Source organism: Rhinatrema bivittatum, chromosome 3 (genome assembly GCF_901001135.1).
Source record: "Rhinatrema bivittatum chromosome 3, aRhiBiv1.1, whole genome shotgun sequence".
NCBI lineage: Eukaryota > Metazoa > Chordata > Amphibia > Gymnophiona > Rhinatrematidae > Rhinatrema > Rhinatrema bivittatum.
The window spans coordinates 73,454,059-73,471,289 of record NC_042617.1 but is presented as its reverse complement, the minus strand read 5'-3'; the positions used below and the strand labels follow the sequence as shown (position 1 = coordinate 73,471,289).

General features: G+C 41.5%; 1 protein-coding gene across 2 annotated transcripts in view; it reads right to left on the bottom strand.

Annotated features, from left to right (window-relative positions):
• TTC7A (tetratricopeptide repeat domain 7A) overlaps positions 1-17,231 on the bottom strand; it is a 523,501-nt gene that overhangs the window by 472,816 nt on the left and 33,454 nt on the right. For both annotated transcript variants that reach the window (XM_029593372.1, XM_029593373.1), the window contains exons 3-5: positions 14,988-15,156; positions 9,249-9,379; positions 4,950-5,068 (exon numbers count right to left, since the gene is read on the bottom strand). In XM_029593372.1, coding sequence (XP_029449232.1) covers positions 4,950-5,068; positions 9,249-9,379; positions 14,988-15,156 — 419 coding nt within the window. The remainder of the gene's footprint in view (positions 1-4,949; positions 5,069-9,248; positions 9,380-14,987; positions 15,157-17,231) is intronic.

Here is a 17,231-nt window from a genome sequence, read left to right as displayed (position 1 = left end):
GTAAACTGCTGTCTTTTCATAAGTAGGGCTATTGAGCCTGGAAGTAGAAGGAGTTTGAGTTGCTGTTACTGAGATGACACCAGAACCAGATTATCTTTTTTGTAGGGTGAATTGTATGGGGAATGTCATAATTCTGCTTTACATCCATTATTGTGGGACAGGGGGGTTCCCGTGGATGCAAACTGTACTTTTACATCTAGCCCTGTGACGATCATGGGTCAGTGTGTCACGCATGTGAGAACCATCTGTCAGGTGTGTCCCGACAGAAAAAAGGTTGAGAACCACTGTATTAGACAACTGAATAAAGTTGAAGAAAGAGTCAATATGGCCTGCTAAAAACTGCAAAAGGAAAAGAATAAATGCTCCTCATGTCAACTAGCAGGATGATGAAAAATAAAAGAAAACTTAAAGAAATGCCAAAAATCTGGAAAAATACAGGTTATTTTTTTTTTTTTAGTGAAGTAATGCATAGACGCAGACTACTAAGCTGACAACTCCAGCAGAAAAAAAAAAAAAAAAGCAGAGAAGCAGCAGGGCCACAGCAACTTGGAACTCCCACGCTTGATCAGCAAAGGTCTTTGAGTCTTTCCAGAATGTTCTGGAATAGATGTCTGTTCAGTGTGCAGCATAGTCATGTGACCTACTGTGTGATTACAGTGATCTGTTTGTCTTCTGAGAAAAGAGAAATTCAAGGACAAAGGGGGTCATGTTAGGTGAAGGTTTAGAGCAAATACCTCTTTGCTGAGAGAGTGAGAGATGCCTGGAATAACCAACTTGTACAGGTGGCAGGAAACAGTACTGTCACAGAATTTAAGCATCCTTGGGGCAGATACCTTGGCCAGTAGTAACAAGAGGAGTGGGGAGAGTGAGTAAAAGAAATGGTAAGCCAGGTGTTTAAGTATGAAACTTGTATGCTCATTCGTCAGAATAGTTAAGAACAAAAAAAAAGAAAAAAAAAAGATAAAACTGATTTGGATCAGGAACAATATCCTACAAGCAATCAATCTTGTATGACTGACAATTGGGATAATATTCTTAATTAGTACAGTGTAGATGGTAACAACCAGGCAGATCGGGAGGGCCAATTAATCTCTACTTGACAATATCTGCTATGCTATTGTGACTTCTCAGGGTCTTACTGTTCTTTCAGCATTAAGTAATGCCAAGTAACTTCAGCAAAAAAGGCAACCTGTTTTACTTTGTTAAATCAAAAATGGCATAATCAATATGTACTGGGAAAATATATTCGCCATAAACATATTCCTTAGACCAAGCTATTTGTTTCAGCAATCTTACAAGTCATGAGAAACGTTTACCACAAATCAATTTTATTTTCTTGTAAAGCCTATGTTTACAGTATTAATCCTAGAATAACATTTCTATTATTCCATTTACACAGACTTCTTTCCAGCATTACCGAGATGAGCAAAGTCACAGACTAGGCTAGCGAATGACCCAGGACTAGCAGCCAATAGCCTTAACTTCCAACCTATTTGTAATCATTGTATCATTTCTCTCTTGTATCAGATAATCTAATAAATATTAGGTCATCTTATATCCAAGTATGAAGAAATACCCATTATAATAATGCATTACAAGCATGTAAAAACTGGTCTCCTTAAACCAGGGGCTTTCAGCAAGGGCCACAAACAGATCTGGCTTTCAGGATTTCCACAATGAATATTCATCGGATGCATCTGCATATATATGGTCTAAGAAAAAGCAAAGACAGTGTTTACAAAAATAACTACTTGGTCCAACTAGCCTGCTTATTTGTACTGTCATAGGTCTTACTCAATCTATGGTCTTCACTTTCCCTCCTCCTGCTGTTAAAGTTCCCTTTGTGTTCATTGAAAGCATGCGTGAATTGTCACTGTTTTGCCTTCTATAACCTCTTCTGGAAGTCTGTTCCAGGTGTTTATTATCCTCTCAGTGAAGAAATATTTTCTCACCCTCTGAGACTTCCTCTTCAGCTTCATAGGATGACCTGTTCTTGAGCTTTTTATTCTATGGAAAATGTTCCCTTCTGATACTTGAAGTCTGGTAAATAACAATGTTTGTATCATCTCTCTCCTTTCTCTTCATTATTGTAGAGTACTTCTTTAGCTCCTTCACTCTCTCAGTGTATGGCTTATAGTGCACACTTTGGCCTATTTTGGTGGCCAAAGTCTACACTATAACTTTGAACTGCCTCTACCTTGTCCATGTCCTTTTGCAGATATAGTTTCCAGATCTGAATACAGTCCTCAAGGTGGGGCCTCACCAGGGTCCTGTAGGAAGTTAATATGACCCTCTTTCTACTAGCGATACTTCTCTTTTTGTACATAAGTATATTTTTATCTTTCCCAATTGCTTTCTCAACCGAGGTCATCAGATATGACTGCCAAGTCTTTGTTAGGAGAATGCTCGTTCTTCACTTCCAAAAAAAAAAAAAAAAAAAGTATTTGGCTCTTAGATTTCTACAACCAAATGCACGAGTTTGCATTTTGTTTGAACTGAAGAGTAGTTGTCATACTTTTGACCATTTTTCAAATGTTCTTTAAGTCCTCTTTCATTTTATTTACCCCCCCCTCCCCGCTAGACCTATTCTGTTGCAAATTTTCATATCATCTACAAATAGAATACTTCCTTTCTTATCCTTCCCCAATGTCATTTATAAAGACACTGAAGAGGATTGGGCCTAGCACTGATCCTTGTGGCACCCCACTGGTTACCCTCCCCTTCATTAGAGTGGACTCAACTGATCACCACACTCAGAGTCCTTTTGCTCAACCAACTTTTCACCCCATGTATAACTTCTTCACCAGTCTTCTATGTAGAACAGGTTTACTGAAATCCAGATAGGCCACATCACCTCTGATCTTATTATTCTACTCACCTCAAAGAAATAAGTTGAGTTTGTTTGGTTAGTTGCTTTATTCACAGTAGAATTGTTTTGTTGAAAATCAATTTAAAAAAAATATGACGCTAGTTTGGCAAGATTTTTCCCTTCTGAAACCATGAAGCCTATCATCCTATAACCCACTGGCTTCACAGTATTGCACAGTAACACATTAGATGATGGCAGACAAAGATCAATTGGCCCATTCAGTCTGCCCAGTTATTCCTGTCCACACTGCACAGATATATCCCAGCTGCCATTTGTAGAAACATGCCCATTTGTAGGATATCACTCCTTATCCAGTCCATTTTTGCTTTCTACCTTCTTGATCTACCTCTACCTCCTGGGTAGATGTGCATATAAGATTCCATTTCTGATTTAACACCCGGCCACCATCGTGTCCTTCAGTAACGCTTCCATCCTTGTCCACCACTGATGTTCAACTAACAGGTCTGTAAAGTTTTCCATTTCCTACTTGTTCCCATCCATGTGGAGTGCAACTGCAGCTATGCTTCTCCGATCTCTGGGAAACTCTACTGTATTAACTACTAAGCTGAACAGAGCTGTGACGCATATGGTCAGCACAAAGCTAATTTGCATGGCTTGGTTATCCTGAAAAATCAGAAACAACTGTGGCCCTTCATAACTGAAATTGGGAACCCCTTGTAGGTATGCACTGTCTTTCTGACACCTCTTAGTGCTGTATTCCTGTATACCAGTGTTAGATACAGAATGCAAAAGATTCTGCCTACGTGCTGGAATGCAGCCAGCCAACACCCCAGACCCATTAGCTGATTGGTCTAATACATTCTCAAATGAAATGCACTGCACTTATCTAGAATCAACACTTTACATATGCTCTGATTGGTCAGTATGAAAGATATAAAAACGTATCCACATTACTGAAACTTTGGGGTGGCTGGGTGATTGTACAGTTGTATGGACCTGTCGCCCCCCCCAGAACAAACTATTTCCTCGAGCTTTGTTCTGTTTCTTGTCCCTATCCCTTTGTCTTTTCCTAATAAAGTCTCAAGTTACCTATTGCAGCTGTGTTTCCTTTAGAATTAACACCCTGCTTTAAAAAACAATTTGCTTCTGATAAGATCCACACAGAAAAGGAAAGCTGCATCATCCTGTGAGCCAATCCACCAATAAGAGCAGTAGGGGTTTGTTTAGACATTAAGGAAACTGAGCTGTTAGTCCTGACTCTTGAGAAACAAAAGAGAAAATGCAAGCATGCAAATTACTACAAGGCATGGAAGAGACAGTGAGCCACATATTGAAAGCACATTCAGTGCTTGATAGCTGGATAAGTAGGACATCCTGCTATCTAGCAGGCGGCTCGATAACCATGGCCACTGGATAGCCAGATAAGTCACTTATCTGGCCAACACTTAGCCGGCTTGAAAGTGGGCAGATCTGCGCAGCACTACATAGCCGGATAACTTATCCGGCTAAGTTGAGATATTTAGCCGTACCCCGATAAGTTATGCAGGTAAATTGTACCTGCCAACGAGCAGGTTTAACTTAGCCAGATATAACTTATCCGGCTAAGTAGTGGCTTGTACAGGGATATTCAACAGCATAGCCATGCCACTGAATATCCCTTCTAACTTAGCCAGATAAGTCATGTCCGGCTAAGGGGATTATTTTCTAAAGCTTTATCGCGTGCATTAGGGCCCTAACGCACGCGATAAAGCCATATCGCATGCGAAAGGTTCCTTTTCACGTGCAATAGCATGCAAATTAGGGGGAGGGACGGAGTCGGCGGTGTGTTTGCTGCTGGCGATAATGTTACTAACATTATCATCGGCAGTAGCGTGCCGAATAGCACCACCTTTCACGGTGGTGCTATTCGGTGTGAAAGCCGGCAGCCGGCGCATCGCCATGGTGCGAAGGCTGCGGGCTTTCGCAGGCCCACCCCCATTTTTTGCAGGATTCATCATTCTGCGAAGAATGATGAATCCAGGCCTAAATTAGTTAAACAGCCATCTTTCAATTTTGGGCCCTATATATATCTCCATGCGGTAAACCACAGTTGCGATCCCTATGCTGCAGATTTTCTTACCCCTTTTTCAAGTGAGCCACGTAGGCACTCTGAAGTGCTGCTTCCAGGAAGTAGCTGAGCTCAAAGTCATGGACGGATGTATTGCTTTTTACATGTCTCGCGTGTGCATGACTCGAAAGCTGAAAAACAACGTGAAAAGGTCAACTTTTTTTTTTTTTAATCTGACTACCGCAAACATAAAAGAATAGTAGCAGATTTCTCACTAAAACAAAACCTCAGAACAAAGGATTTCCTTTTTCACCCCCACCCCAAGAACACTTGTTTCGTAATAACTCTTCAGTTTATTTTGTGCTCTACAGTAGATTTCATGTGCTAGCCTCAAAACAGAACAAGGGCCTAGCCAGCCACAGCAACATGGAAGGGAGCGCATTGAACAGCGCGTCATCCGGCAGGGGAATGGCACGCTGCTGAGGAGGGAACAAATCTTTTCCTAGTGCATGTCCTATACCTTTAGAAGGTGTACATTAATATATTTTAGAAACCTAGCTGACTTTTTGAGACAGCTGGACTGAAAGATCTCTTCAAGCAGTTTCCCTAAAAAAAAAAAATGTGATGGATTTCAATTGTTAACGCCTTATCCTCGTATACAGGCCCATATATTAAACTGCGCGGGAGAGCCGGCGCTCCAAGGCGAGGGCCCGCTCTCCCAACACGTGCCCAGGCACCTCTCCTGGGCGTGCGATTCAGTATTTAAATTAGGGCCCGCGCTAATAAGGAGGCGCTAGGGACACTATGCTTAATTTTACCGGCATCTGTTGTCAAACCCGCTGACAGCCATGGGTTCGGAACACGGATGCCGGCAAAATTGAGTGTCTGTTTTCCAACCCGCGGGCAGATTTTTTCTTTTAAGAAGATTTTTTATTTTTTTTATTTTTGGGGCCTCCGACTTAATATCGCTATGATACTAAGTCTGAGAGTGTACAGAAAAGCAGTTTTTTTCTGCTTTTCTGTACACTTGCCCGGTGAAGTCTGAAATTAACTCCTGCCTTTGGCAGGAGTTAATTTCTGAGAGTAAAATGTGCGGTTTGGCCGCACATTTTACTTTCTGTATTGCGGGTGAATACCTAAAGGGTTCAACATGCATTTGCATCTGATGAGAGCTATTAGTTTTGGGGGGGGTTGGCCACGTGTTTTCCACGTGCTATTACTACCCCTTACTGTATAAGGAGTAATAATAGCGCGTCAAAAATGCACGTCCAAACGGGGGCTAACTGTGCGCTCGGCCAAGCACACCAATCTGTATTGGCCTGATACTGATTTAGTACGGCAGGTCCCACCCTGATGGCTCTATAACCTCTGCTGGGCTATATCTGAAGCAGTGAGCTGATGCAGCAACAATTGAAACCAAAGAAAGATTTCTGGCAATTTCCAAGTTAAATACTAAAGGGATAAAACAAAAAAAGCTTGACTGGAAAAACGTCTCGTTATACTGAAAAGAAGCTCGGACCCTCTCTTTTTTTTTTTTAATTCAGGCATGAGGTAACCAAATGATTGATTTGCTTTTCTTTTTCATATATTTGTTGTTTTTTTTTTTTAAAGTAATTGAATTATGAATACTTATGAAAGATGGCCAAATGGTCAGTATCTTGGGCAGAAGCCTTGATGATTTGTGCTACTAATCAGAAGTCTCAGACTTCAGCTACTTCAACCCCTTGGTGTGCATATTACCATGTGTCCAATATATGTTTCTGTAATAAAGAGAATTAGAAAATGGCTCATTTTCACCCACCAGCAGCAAGAACTAGCAGACATTTATGCTGATATTTGCAATACAGCTAGTAAATAATTATATTTTGACATTAAAAATTATGGGCCCAACATTCAAAGATATTCAGCTATCTAAGGGGGGGGTCATTTATCAAAATGCATTAGGGCCTGTAAGAATACCTAGTGCTGAGTGGATTGATAGCACTATGAAGCACTATGATAATTAAACTTACCAGAGGATCATCCAGCACGGATGACATCATTCCTGGAAGGATGGAACTAAGTTTGTTATTCTAACTGATAAGAAGAGGCCTGTGGCCTATAAGTAAGAGCAAGCTGCCGTACACATGTTAAAATATATATTGATTGGCTATTAAAGGTAATGGGTGTGGATTATGCAGATGTCTGGTATCAGCAATCCCAGGACCCTTATAAGTCTGAGCACACACGTTAGAGCGCTGGGCAGATTCTGAATTATACACCATTTGCTTTGTATTCACTTCTTCCCTGGGGAAACCACGCCTTTCCCCTATTAATAAACCTTTCACTGCATAACTTCTTTGGAGCTGGTATTCATTGAATTATTGGTCAGAGGTTATCGCCATTAACAGGCCCTAACTCCCGCAATAACGCCCACAATAACATCGTAAAGCATGCAATAAACACTACATTGTGAAATGTATAGGCAAATTAGAAAATTTTATTAAAGTGGGAGGAGTAAATGGAAATGAGGGCTAGTTAACCTTGTGTGCGATAATGTAACACACACTATTGCATGCACTAGGAAGAGGGGCGTGTTTTATGATAATAGCTTATTTATAGCAAAGTGCGCCATCATAGTGCTTCGCATAGGTATTACCGCAGAGTGCGATAACTTTTCACACATTGCGGTAAGTGCCACAACTGCTGAAATTCCTACCTATAACCATTGGGGGGGGGGGGGGAAGAAAGAGAAAGAGAGAGAGTGAGAGCGACTAGCCATAATGCCCTCATACTAGGTATTTATTTATACCTCTATATGAGGCCCACATAGTTACTAGAGGTGACATTTAGGTAGGAGTTTAGGGGCCAAATTGACATTCAGAGTGAGACATACGAACAGAACAGTGCTCTCTTGTGAAGATCTGATTACCTTCGGAGTAAGGAAATTCACCCAAAGATGAGATTTGTGCAATGTTCTCTCAACCTAGCTTGATGTTACCCAGGTACAGAGTCCATCGGCACTAATCTGGTTAAGCTAACTGGAGAAGTATCCCCACCCTGATTCACCCATTGCCCACCTCCAAGAAATCCAGCTACCTACTTATAAACACTTATCCAGCTAAGTGACGCTAAATATCAGCCTCCGAGGAATTTTTTTTATTTTCTAAAATTCCACATTTTAAAAGTGATAGCCCCAAGTCAGAGTCTACATGCTTGCTTTTTCACTAGTTACTCTCACCTTTGGCTCACGGCATCTAAATTCTGGTGAGCATCTTGTGCTAGAGGCTACTTCTGGGGGATGGAGGCAGTCGATCACATGAACTTAGGAGGCCATCATTTTTCTTTCATCTAACAGTGTCCTCATCCAGCCTCTACAGCACTACAACACCATGAACTGAGGGTTTCTTCCACTTTACAGCTTCTCCACCCCCTGCTCATCTAATCCAGCCATTACAGCAACAGTCACAGACCACGCCTCTTTCTGGAACGTGGTATGTGGGCACTGAATCTGGCCACTAGGTGTCACCATTGTGCAAAGGCTAAGATTCCATCTGAATAGCATAGCAAAGCTGACTATAGTTAGGGACCTTCATTTTTGTTTTTAATTGTTCGTTATTTTTCCCAGGAATTTATCAGGGTTTACTATGGCAAGAAAGAAACAGGAGAAAAATTAGTTGAAAAAAATGACTCATTTTTCCAGGTAAATATTGGAGTTATTTTGGTGGTCAGAAGCCAGGACAATAAATGTTAAACAGATTTTCCCAGTCACGCACATCCCTAGCTCTGTCTCCATCCACTGCCTAGCACAGAGCTTTCCAAAGTTTTCAAGTTGGTGACACACTTTTTAGACAAACATAATTTTCAAAAAAAAAAGAAAAACTCCAGACACAGTAAGAATAGTGATGGGCAGCAACAAAATAAATAAAATTAATACTATCCCTGATCCATCTTTGCCTACAAGAGGGGTTTACTGGAGCATGATCATAGATAATGCTAAAAAGAACCCAAGATGCTCCCTCGGTGGAAGGAGTCCAGAGACATTGCACAACTGCGACACCTAGTGGCCAGATTTAAAGTTCATGATTGTATGGTGCCCCTTGGCATAAACCCCGGCCAAGGCCCGTCACTTGGCTAAAGTAAGTTAGGAGTACAATATAAAATAGAGAAAAAAATCCCTAGGTTCCTGATCCCAGATCTGGTTCTGACTGATCTGCAAGCCCAAAAGAGCAGAAAAAATACTGTCAGAATGAATGAGTGACTAAACATACAAAAAATGGTCAGTAATGGAAAACCAAAGTCTCTGATATGCCTATGGGTTAGGATTTATGACTGCAATTTTTTCGGCTCAATTTAAAAGTCCCAGATAGCGAGCACAAGGCTCTTCCTTACTTTGTCCACCTGCTGTAAATATAGCTGTGCAACCCAGCAGGCCTTCTCAAAGCAAGCGATGACTTCCTCCTCTCTCTCCAGCAGGCGGGCATGGGAGGCGATGGAGGTGGGCAGACGCTCCAGAGACAAACCTAGAAGACGGGGGAGGGACACAGGAAATACGACTGAGCACCCTCTGCTTCAGAGTAACTAAGAGAACCATTCATCATTTAAGGTTATCTTTTTAAAATTAAAACAAGCAGGTTTGCATTGAACACGCTTCCAGGCCTCTAGATCAAGATTAACCATCTGTTCGTGAAAAGCTAATAAAAGGTTGCATACCTCACATGCCTGATAAAACAGTTCCTGGTACCAGGACTTCCAATACTGTACTATAATAAATAGTCTCTCTCGGACATCAAAAGGGGGCAATTTTCAAATAGCCGGCCTAGTTACAAACCTCGCAAACATTTTTAATGTGACTCTATGCAAATTTTCACAGAGAAACTAGGCATGTTGATTCTCTTTGAAAAGCAGCATAAAGCATGCCTACTCCGCACAGCCACAGACGTTGCACCTGGACGCAGCTGAGGGGATTAAATAGTGCACGGACCTGGGGAAAACAGCTCTTCCCCTCCGCAAACAGCTCGCCTAAAAGCACACTCGCTAAGGACAGCCGCATGGACTTCTAGCCTGCCAGAGAAGGGCAAGCTGAAGACGAGAGACATTTTACCCGGTGCAATGGCTTTTGAAATGTGTCCTCTGCAAGAGATGTGTGCAAGTGAACGGGACAGGCCCAGAACTGAAAAAAACCAGCAACATGAAGAAATGCTTCTGGTACAGCGGAAGTAAACATTTAAAAAATTCCTGTAGCAAAAAATAAGAACATATTTGAAGCAGAGAAATGGCATAGGTACATGCAAACAGCACACGTGCATTTAGTCTGAACAACTCTCATTTGGGATTGTTTTTTTTCTTTATCACAGAAGTAACAGGCTCTGATCTTTATCACGAAGAAGATTTCCTTCCCCTTTCTTCACCCCAGCCTACCATCTACAACAAATGGTTTTTTTCACTTTCTTTCTGTAGTGTCTTTTCATCTGCTCCCCCCCAGGTCTGTCTCACAGCCCGTGGCCCACCACACAACAATAACACGGCTTCCACACGATCACTTCTAAGTCGGCCTAGTTTTGCTGACAAAACAATTTATTTCTTCCTCCAGTTCTCACTTCCCCGCTGAATACTAAAGACACATCTCAACTAATAGATTTACAAGGGAGAAAAAAAACAAACCTGAAACCAAATTAAAAAAAAATCATTGTTGCAGTAGAATGCATCATGTTTCATACACGTTCTTTATCCGTGAATGAATATACAAACAATGCCATTTGAGGACATTTCAAAAAATAAATATATAAATACAGAAGCCACTACTGCTTGATTTTATTATAATAAAATTTCACTTCCTTAAGTTTTAGTACCGATGTTTTGATGACCTCGGAACATCTGAAATGCCAGGGCTGTGTTGTTTTTTTAATCAGTAGGCCCTGGGTGTAGTTATACTCTGTTTGGTTTGGCTCAGCAGAAGGGAAGGAGGAAATACATAAAAGCAGAATTCTGGGCGGCTGGCTGACATGAGAGAGTCACCCAAAAGTAAAATGTGGCTGTGACAAACAGAGGTCATTCCACTCTTTTAGACTGTTTCTGCACTGCTTCAATGTACATCCTCCTCTCCTGTCACACACACACACATACCCTGCTGATTTCTTCCTAACTTGAGGAAATCTATCATCTTTCATTGTAAATGCAATCTTAATAAAAACATCCAACCTATTTGCCTCCTTGGAAGAGAACCAGACTGTAAATAGGACTGGCTGCTGATGACAGTAATTAACTAACTAGCTGGTGTAAAGATTTCTGCACTGGCCAGGGCTTTCCTTATTCACATGGAGGGATGAGCTGGGATTTTTTGAGCTATCACACAGGAGAAACTCTGGGACTTGCAAATTCCACTCCCTCTCTGTGACAAGTCACTTCCTTCAGCCAGGGCTGGAAAAACACTTCGAAAAGTTATACACTGCACTAGACCAAACACTTTTAGGATTCAGGAAAATATTTTTTTTCTTCCCTAATTTTTAAATTTTTCAAAATTTGTTTTTTATTATTGTTTTATTTTTTTATTTATTTATTTTTAAAATATTTTTGCTTTACTCTTCTCTCCAGGCCTCTTCTTCTCCATGCGGTCTAGCAGCAGGGTGCTCTTCTAGGTTGTAGTAGTGAATCCCCTTGAGTGTGGCCTACCAACATGGGGTGAACAGAGCCTGCAGATCCTCCTCTATGAGGCCCAGCAACACTGGATTGTCCACTGCTATGCTTGATGTCTCAGAGGCTGCCTCACGCTTCAGCAGCTCAGCTGGCATTCAGGCTGGCGGCAGCCTCTTCCTTCTGCCCAGGATTTGGGTTACCTATGGCAACTGTAGTAGAGGCTCTTGTTGAGCGCTGGGCAGGGCTAGGCTAGGCACCCAGGAAGTTTCCAGCCCTGCATCAGTCTCAATTTACTACATTGACATAAGGTACAAACAATCAGAGCATTGTTCCTCATCGTTTTTGGTAGTCATCATGATCGGATACAAATACAGTGTGAAGAATACCCTAAACAGAACCAAATTCTGTGTGCTTCACACTCCATCAAACTTTAAGGAAAATTTCCTTCACAATGTAAATAGCAGAAGAGATGCAACCAATGGCATTACAGAATATAGTTTGCAAAATTACAGAAGTCTCCTGCTACCTGCTTGTGAGTTTATAAGTTTTAAATTAAAAAGAGAGCAGCATCACTATTTTCAATACTCATATTACCTGCAGGTACAAAGATCATACCAGCTCTACTAAATTCTCTGTAAGACTCTTGTTAGCAGTCAAGTACCCCCAATATAATGCAAAAAGTACTCTCAACGCAATCTACTCTCAAGTATAAGGCAACTGTAACCTGCAGACCGGGAGGACTTACTGGCCTGAAGAGACAGAACCACAGACAGCAGGGAGAGTCTGAGCTTCTGCACCATTTACTATGATCTGCAAGTGCATTAGATCAACTCCACAAAGCAAGCCACTTTACAGCATTATAGAAGCTTGCTAGAAAAACCACATTTTTCTCAAAATGCTCAATTACACACACACAAAGAAAACTGAAGACACACACATGCCCATACCACTGATGTACGCTATCATTACGTACAATCAGGCTGTAACACATTCCAGCATGTCACACAAAGGGTTGGTGCTTTACCTACCAGCGGAGAGTTATCTGTTCCTTCACAGAGCTCCCGTTCCCTAACAAGCTGGTGGGCACACTGAAAAGAGCAGAAAGCAGCAGACAGATAGCAAGATTATAGAAACAGAAAAGAACTGAAAGCAATCAAGAAAAATTACATTGTGTTTTTCAATCCTATAATTAGACTTTTCTGCTGGGGGGGGGGGGGGGGGATGTTATCAGCCTTAGTCAATGGCTGGGAAGGTGCAGTGACCTTAAAATGCAAAGGGAAGGCCACAGAGAAGCACAACAGACAAAACAGCAGAAGAGGGCAGAAGCTCGCATTTCTGAGAAATTCTTTTTTTTTTTTTTTTTTACTTTGAATAGCTTTCTAGTAAAAAAGCTGCGAGTCAGCCCGGGAATATTTTGTGCGACAATTTTGTACAAGAAGAATTTAGTGTACCAGTGCCAAAATCATGAAGCAGCAAGTTTCAATGTGCAGAACCTCATGAAACATCTTTCTAACTCTCCTTTTTTTTTTGTCTGGTCTGTCTTTTGTTCTTCCATTTGTTTTTTTCTCTCATTTTACTGTTTTCTTTCATTTCTTCTTCTTTTAATGTCATTTTCTTGGCTTTTTCTCTTTTCCAATCTAACCTCTCCCCTCCACAGGGCCATTTTTAGGAGGGGGTGAGACAAGCTGGGCAATTGTCTGTGGCCCCCCCACCCACACCCCACCACGAGGGGCCCCTTTAGAAAAGCCAAGTTATGTCACCGAAGCAGAGCTTCAAGGCGCCTGGCACTGGCTAGGCCTGCCCTGGGCTTCTGTATAACTGATGCTGGCCCTGCTCCCTCTAACCCATTTCTTCCATCTCCCTCCAAACCTCCATCCACAACCTTTCTCCACCAAACCTCGTCTTTCAACAACCTTTTTAACAAATTCTTCCATGTCCGCACCCTTACTCTTAATTGTCCTTACTTTTTTCCCCTCGCAACCTGCCTGGGTGTTTCTTGCATTTCCTGCAGCTTTGGGGCCATGCTGGATGATCCTCTGCTCTTTGGGGTCACGGGAAGGAGATCTCTGGGCCCACACTGCCTGTTCCTCTGCACTCTGGGTTTATGGGGGAAGAGATCTCCGAGGCCCATACCACAGTGGCTGCTCCTCTGTACTCTGGGTCCAGAGGACGGAGGTTTTTGGGCTCACACTGGCTGCTCCTCCGCACTCTGGAGCCCCCAAGGCAGGTACCACACTAATGTATGTTAAAGTATTAATGCAGCACAAACAGCTGAAAAGCACACTCCAAAAAGGGGATTTTGTTTAAAACAGAAGACAACCTTAGTTATTTAAACTATAATTCCCCCCCCCCCACCCACCAACGATCACGTCTGCGCTAAGATACCAAGTATACCTGCATAAAAAAGTCTTGTTATTCAACTGTTTCCAATATGTTAAACCAGATATTGTTAGCTGATCGGGATTATTTGTGGGTCAGTATTGTGACAGTGTTACTTATTAGCAAAGGGATCATCATGTTTGTTCATGTATTAACGTTTTCTGTTAAACACTTGCACACTGTTTACCTGTTTAACACTAATATACTTAATAAAAAACTTTAAATTAAAAAAAAAACAAAAAAACAGAAGACAACCATAATAATAATAGGTGCATACTTTTTAATCCAAAAAATGAACAATAGAAGAGATATTAGAACAAAAAAAAGAAAGCAGTTCTAGCAATAAGCATGAACAAGGAAAGAAAGCCAAGAGACAGGCACATTGATAATTTGAAGGATTCAGCTAGTACAAGTGTTTATACCAGCTGAAACCTCTCAGCTTGGTAGAAGACCTTGAGACCACAGCATTTCTGTCAGCCATTTGTGTGTGCCAGACTGGCAGCAATGGAAAGGGGACTCCTCGGTGTATTTACAGATTAGGCCTAACAGCAGTCTCCGTGGTGGGAGGGAGCAAGTCTCGAGGCAAGAGGGAAGCGGGCCTTCTGTGCTCACTCACTCTAGAGGCCCCTCTTCCGAGACAACTGATTCAAGTGCAGAGCAGCACCAAGCGTGATGGTGATCCTCGGCAATTTGCACCCTCCTCTCACTAGCAAGTGGGCCGCTGCAAGTACTGTTAACCGCCTAGAACTGGTGATAAAGCAGTATCCAAGCATTTCAAATAGATTAATAATTCACCTGATCTAGGACAGAGACTGTCTCTGTCAGACCCAGTCAGACTTGGATTTGCTTCCATGAAATATAAACACAAGTCCTACACTGTAGGTAAACAAAGATGTACTTGGATACTGATAAGCAAATACTAAAAGTCAAATCATATGGACTAGTAGAGGAGGGGAAAAAAAAAACACTCCAACATTTTTACAGCATGACAACAGTTGGACACACATTTTTCCTGTATACACAGATGACTAAACAAGCAGAGAAACGTTTTATTAACCAGAGCGGTAGGTCTCTGCCTGGCACATGGCACTGTAATCATGTACAAAGCCTTTTTACCTTTGATAACAAAAGCTTCAGTCACCAGGCGCATCTGATACAAAGGTTCATCTTCAATTGGGAGGTCGTCAATTCCTGCCCGAGCATACATGCTGACAGCATCTCTGTACGAGCCCTCCACGTAATGCAGCTTCCCAAGAATCAGCATGGCTTCAGTCATATATTTCGGCTGTAAAAACAAGCGCATATTCAGTGCCCGAGTACTTGGAAACAGTTGAGGGGAATTTTGTCGTCATTTTTATTGTAAAGGACTCTTTTATATGAAAATGCAGATACCCGAAAAAAAAGCAAATCTGGACTTCATCAGTCGTTCCCAATTCATAGTGCAACATACCTTCCACTAATTTCAGTGAAGGAAAGAAACACTACAGATCTACAGATTCAGGCATGTTACAACGTAAAGCACAAGAAAACCAAGATGATGAAAGACGCCTTGTAATTCAGAATTTTCCGTTGATCTCTGTGTGTCTGTGTATGCAGAGATCGAAACACATCCAGGCAGACAGAGAGCAATGGCAGACCAGATTTATACTTAAAAAGAACTACTACAGTAACATTTATGGCTGATATTCAAAGAAAGCTGAGCACCTGGGGCAGGAGTCTCAGTTTCGAGCACCTATAATCCAGCACATTTTCAGCTGATAATTCCCCTAGGTTTAGGTGCCTAAGGTTAAGGCTGCCAGTTTTACACCGCCATCCAGGCACCTGAGTTAGGAGCCGAGCACTGAAAACCAAGACCAGGTGCAGAGCTTATTTCCCCTGGACTTGACCCCGTCCACATTTTCGGGACCTAAATGCAGGTGCTCAGCAGGGCAAGATTTTCATTCAGAAAGCTCTAGGTGCCTGACTTTTCTGAAATTTGGCACACAGGACCGAAGTATCGATCCTTCTCAGTCTCCCAAACTAGTTTGTGAACCAGAAGTGCATGAGAAACCATTCTTTGTACAACATATTTTTTTTCCTATTTACCTAAATAATAGTCAGCTGTGATTGCTAAACCTTCTTAAAGGTAAAACTAAAACATGCTCTTTTAGATAATTTTAGAATAGGAGTAGCCTATTGGTTAGAGCAATGAGCTACGAAAAGGGGAAACCAGGCTTGAAATGGCAATGCTGCTCCTTGTGACCTTGGGCAAGTCACTTTACTCTCCATTGATTCAGATACCAGCTTAGATTGCAAGCCCAATGGAGAAAGGGAAGTACCTACAGTACCTGAACGTAATCCGCTTTGACCCGCTGAAAAGTAGAATATAAATAAAATAAAAATAAATTTGGAATTTTGGCAGGTTTTGAGAAAGTTGGGTTTAAAGTCTGCCTAACACACGTCCAGTAAAAAATAAAGGGACCTTTTGGTATCACCACAGGAGAACGGGGCAATGTAATATCCTTAATTCTCCTTTTACAAAATGAAGCAATCCCCAGTAGGGAGATGCACCACCACCATCTGCTGGAGACGGAGAATACTGGCAGGCTGATGTCACTGCAGGGGTATATGTACTGTGACATCATTTGCTCTGTCTCCATCTGCTGGTATAAGAGCATAACTCACTTATTCTGGATTCATCTGACTGGAAGCTAAGAAAAGATCTTTTTGTGACAGAATTTTAACATCAGTATTTACTGATTCCAATCTGTAAATTCCCAGGAGATTAATTTATTGAAAGATATTTAAAAAATTAGAAAATAAAAGAAGTGTTGCTGCTTCCCCAGTACAGTTTTTTGGAAACCATTCCATCTGATCTGTACTTTGCACTTCAAGCACCTTGCCAATGACCCCTTCCCTTCACACCTGATCTGAGAACATTACCTTCGGTTAATGGACAAACTATTGCATCTTCTCTATTTACACATGTCAAGTCTCTTTCATTGCTGACCTCTACCTGATAGGGAGATATTTAACATCATGGAAAATATTCACACTGCATTTAGGACATGTAGGCCCAACAGAAAACAGCAGGAACAAAAAAGGCCAAGTCACAGGGCCCGATTTACCAGCATTTTGCCCATAAACACAGAATAGGGGAAATAAAAAGCCATAGTAAATTAGACCCTATGTGCTTTATCTCTGATATAAACAGTATGGTGTCAAAAAAAAAAAAATAAAATAAAGGCAAGCAGCCAAATCTTCAAGTAATGCAGGACATATGTACAAACCCCTCACTAGCAGTTAATGGAGACTGCTTACTAAAGAAAAAAAATATGTAATTTTAGTTCTACTGAAACATTTTTCAACAGCGAGGTGAGA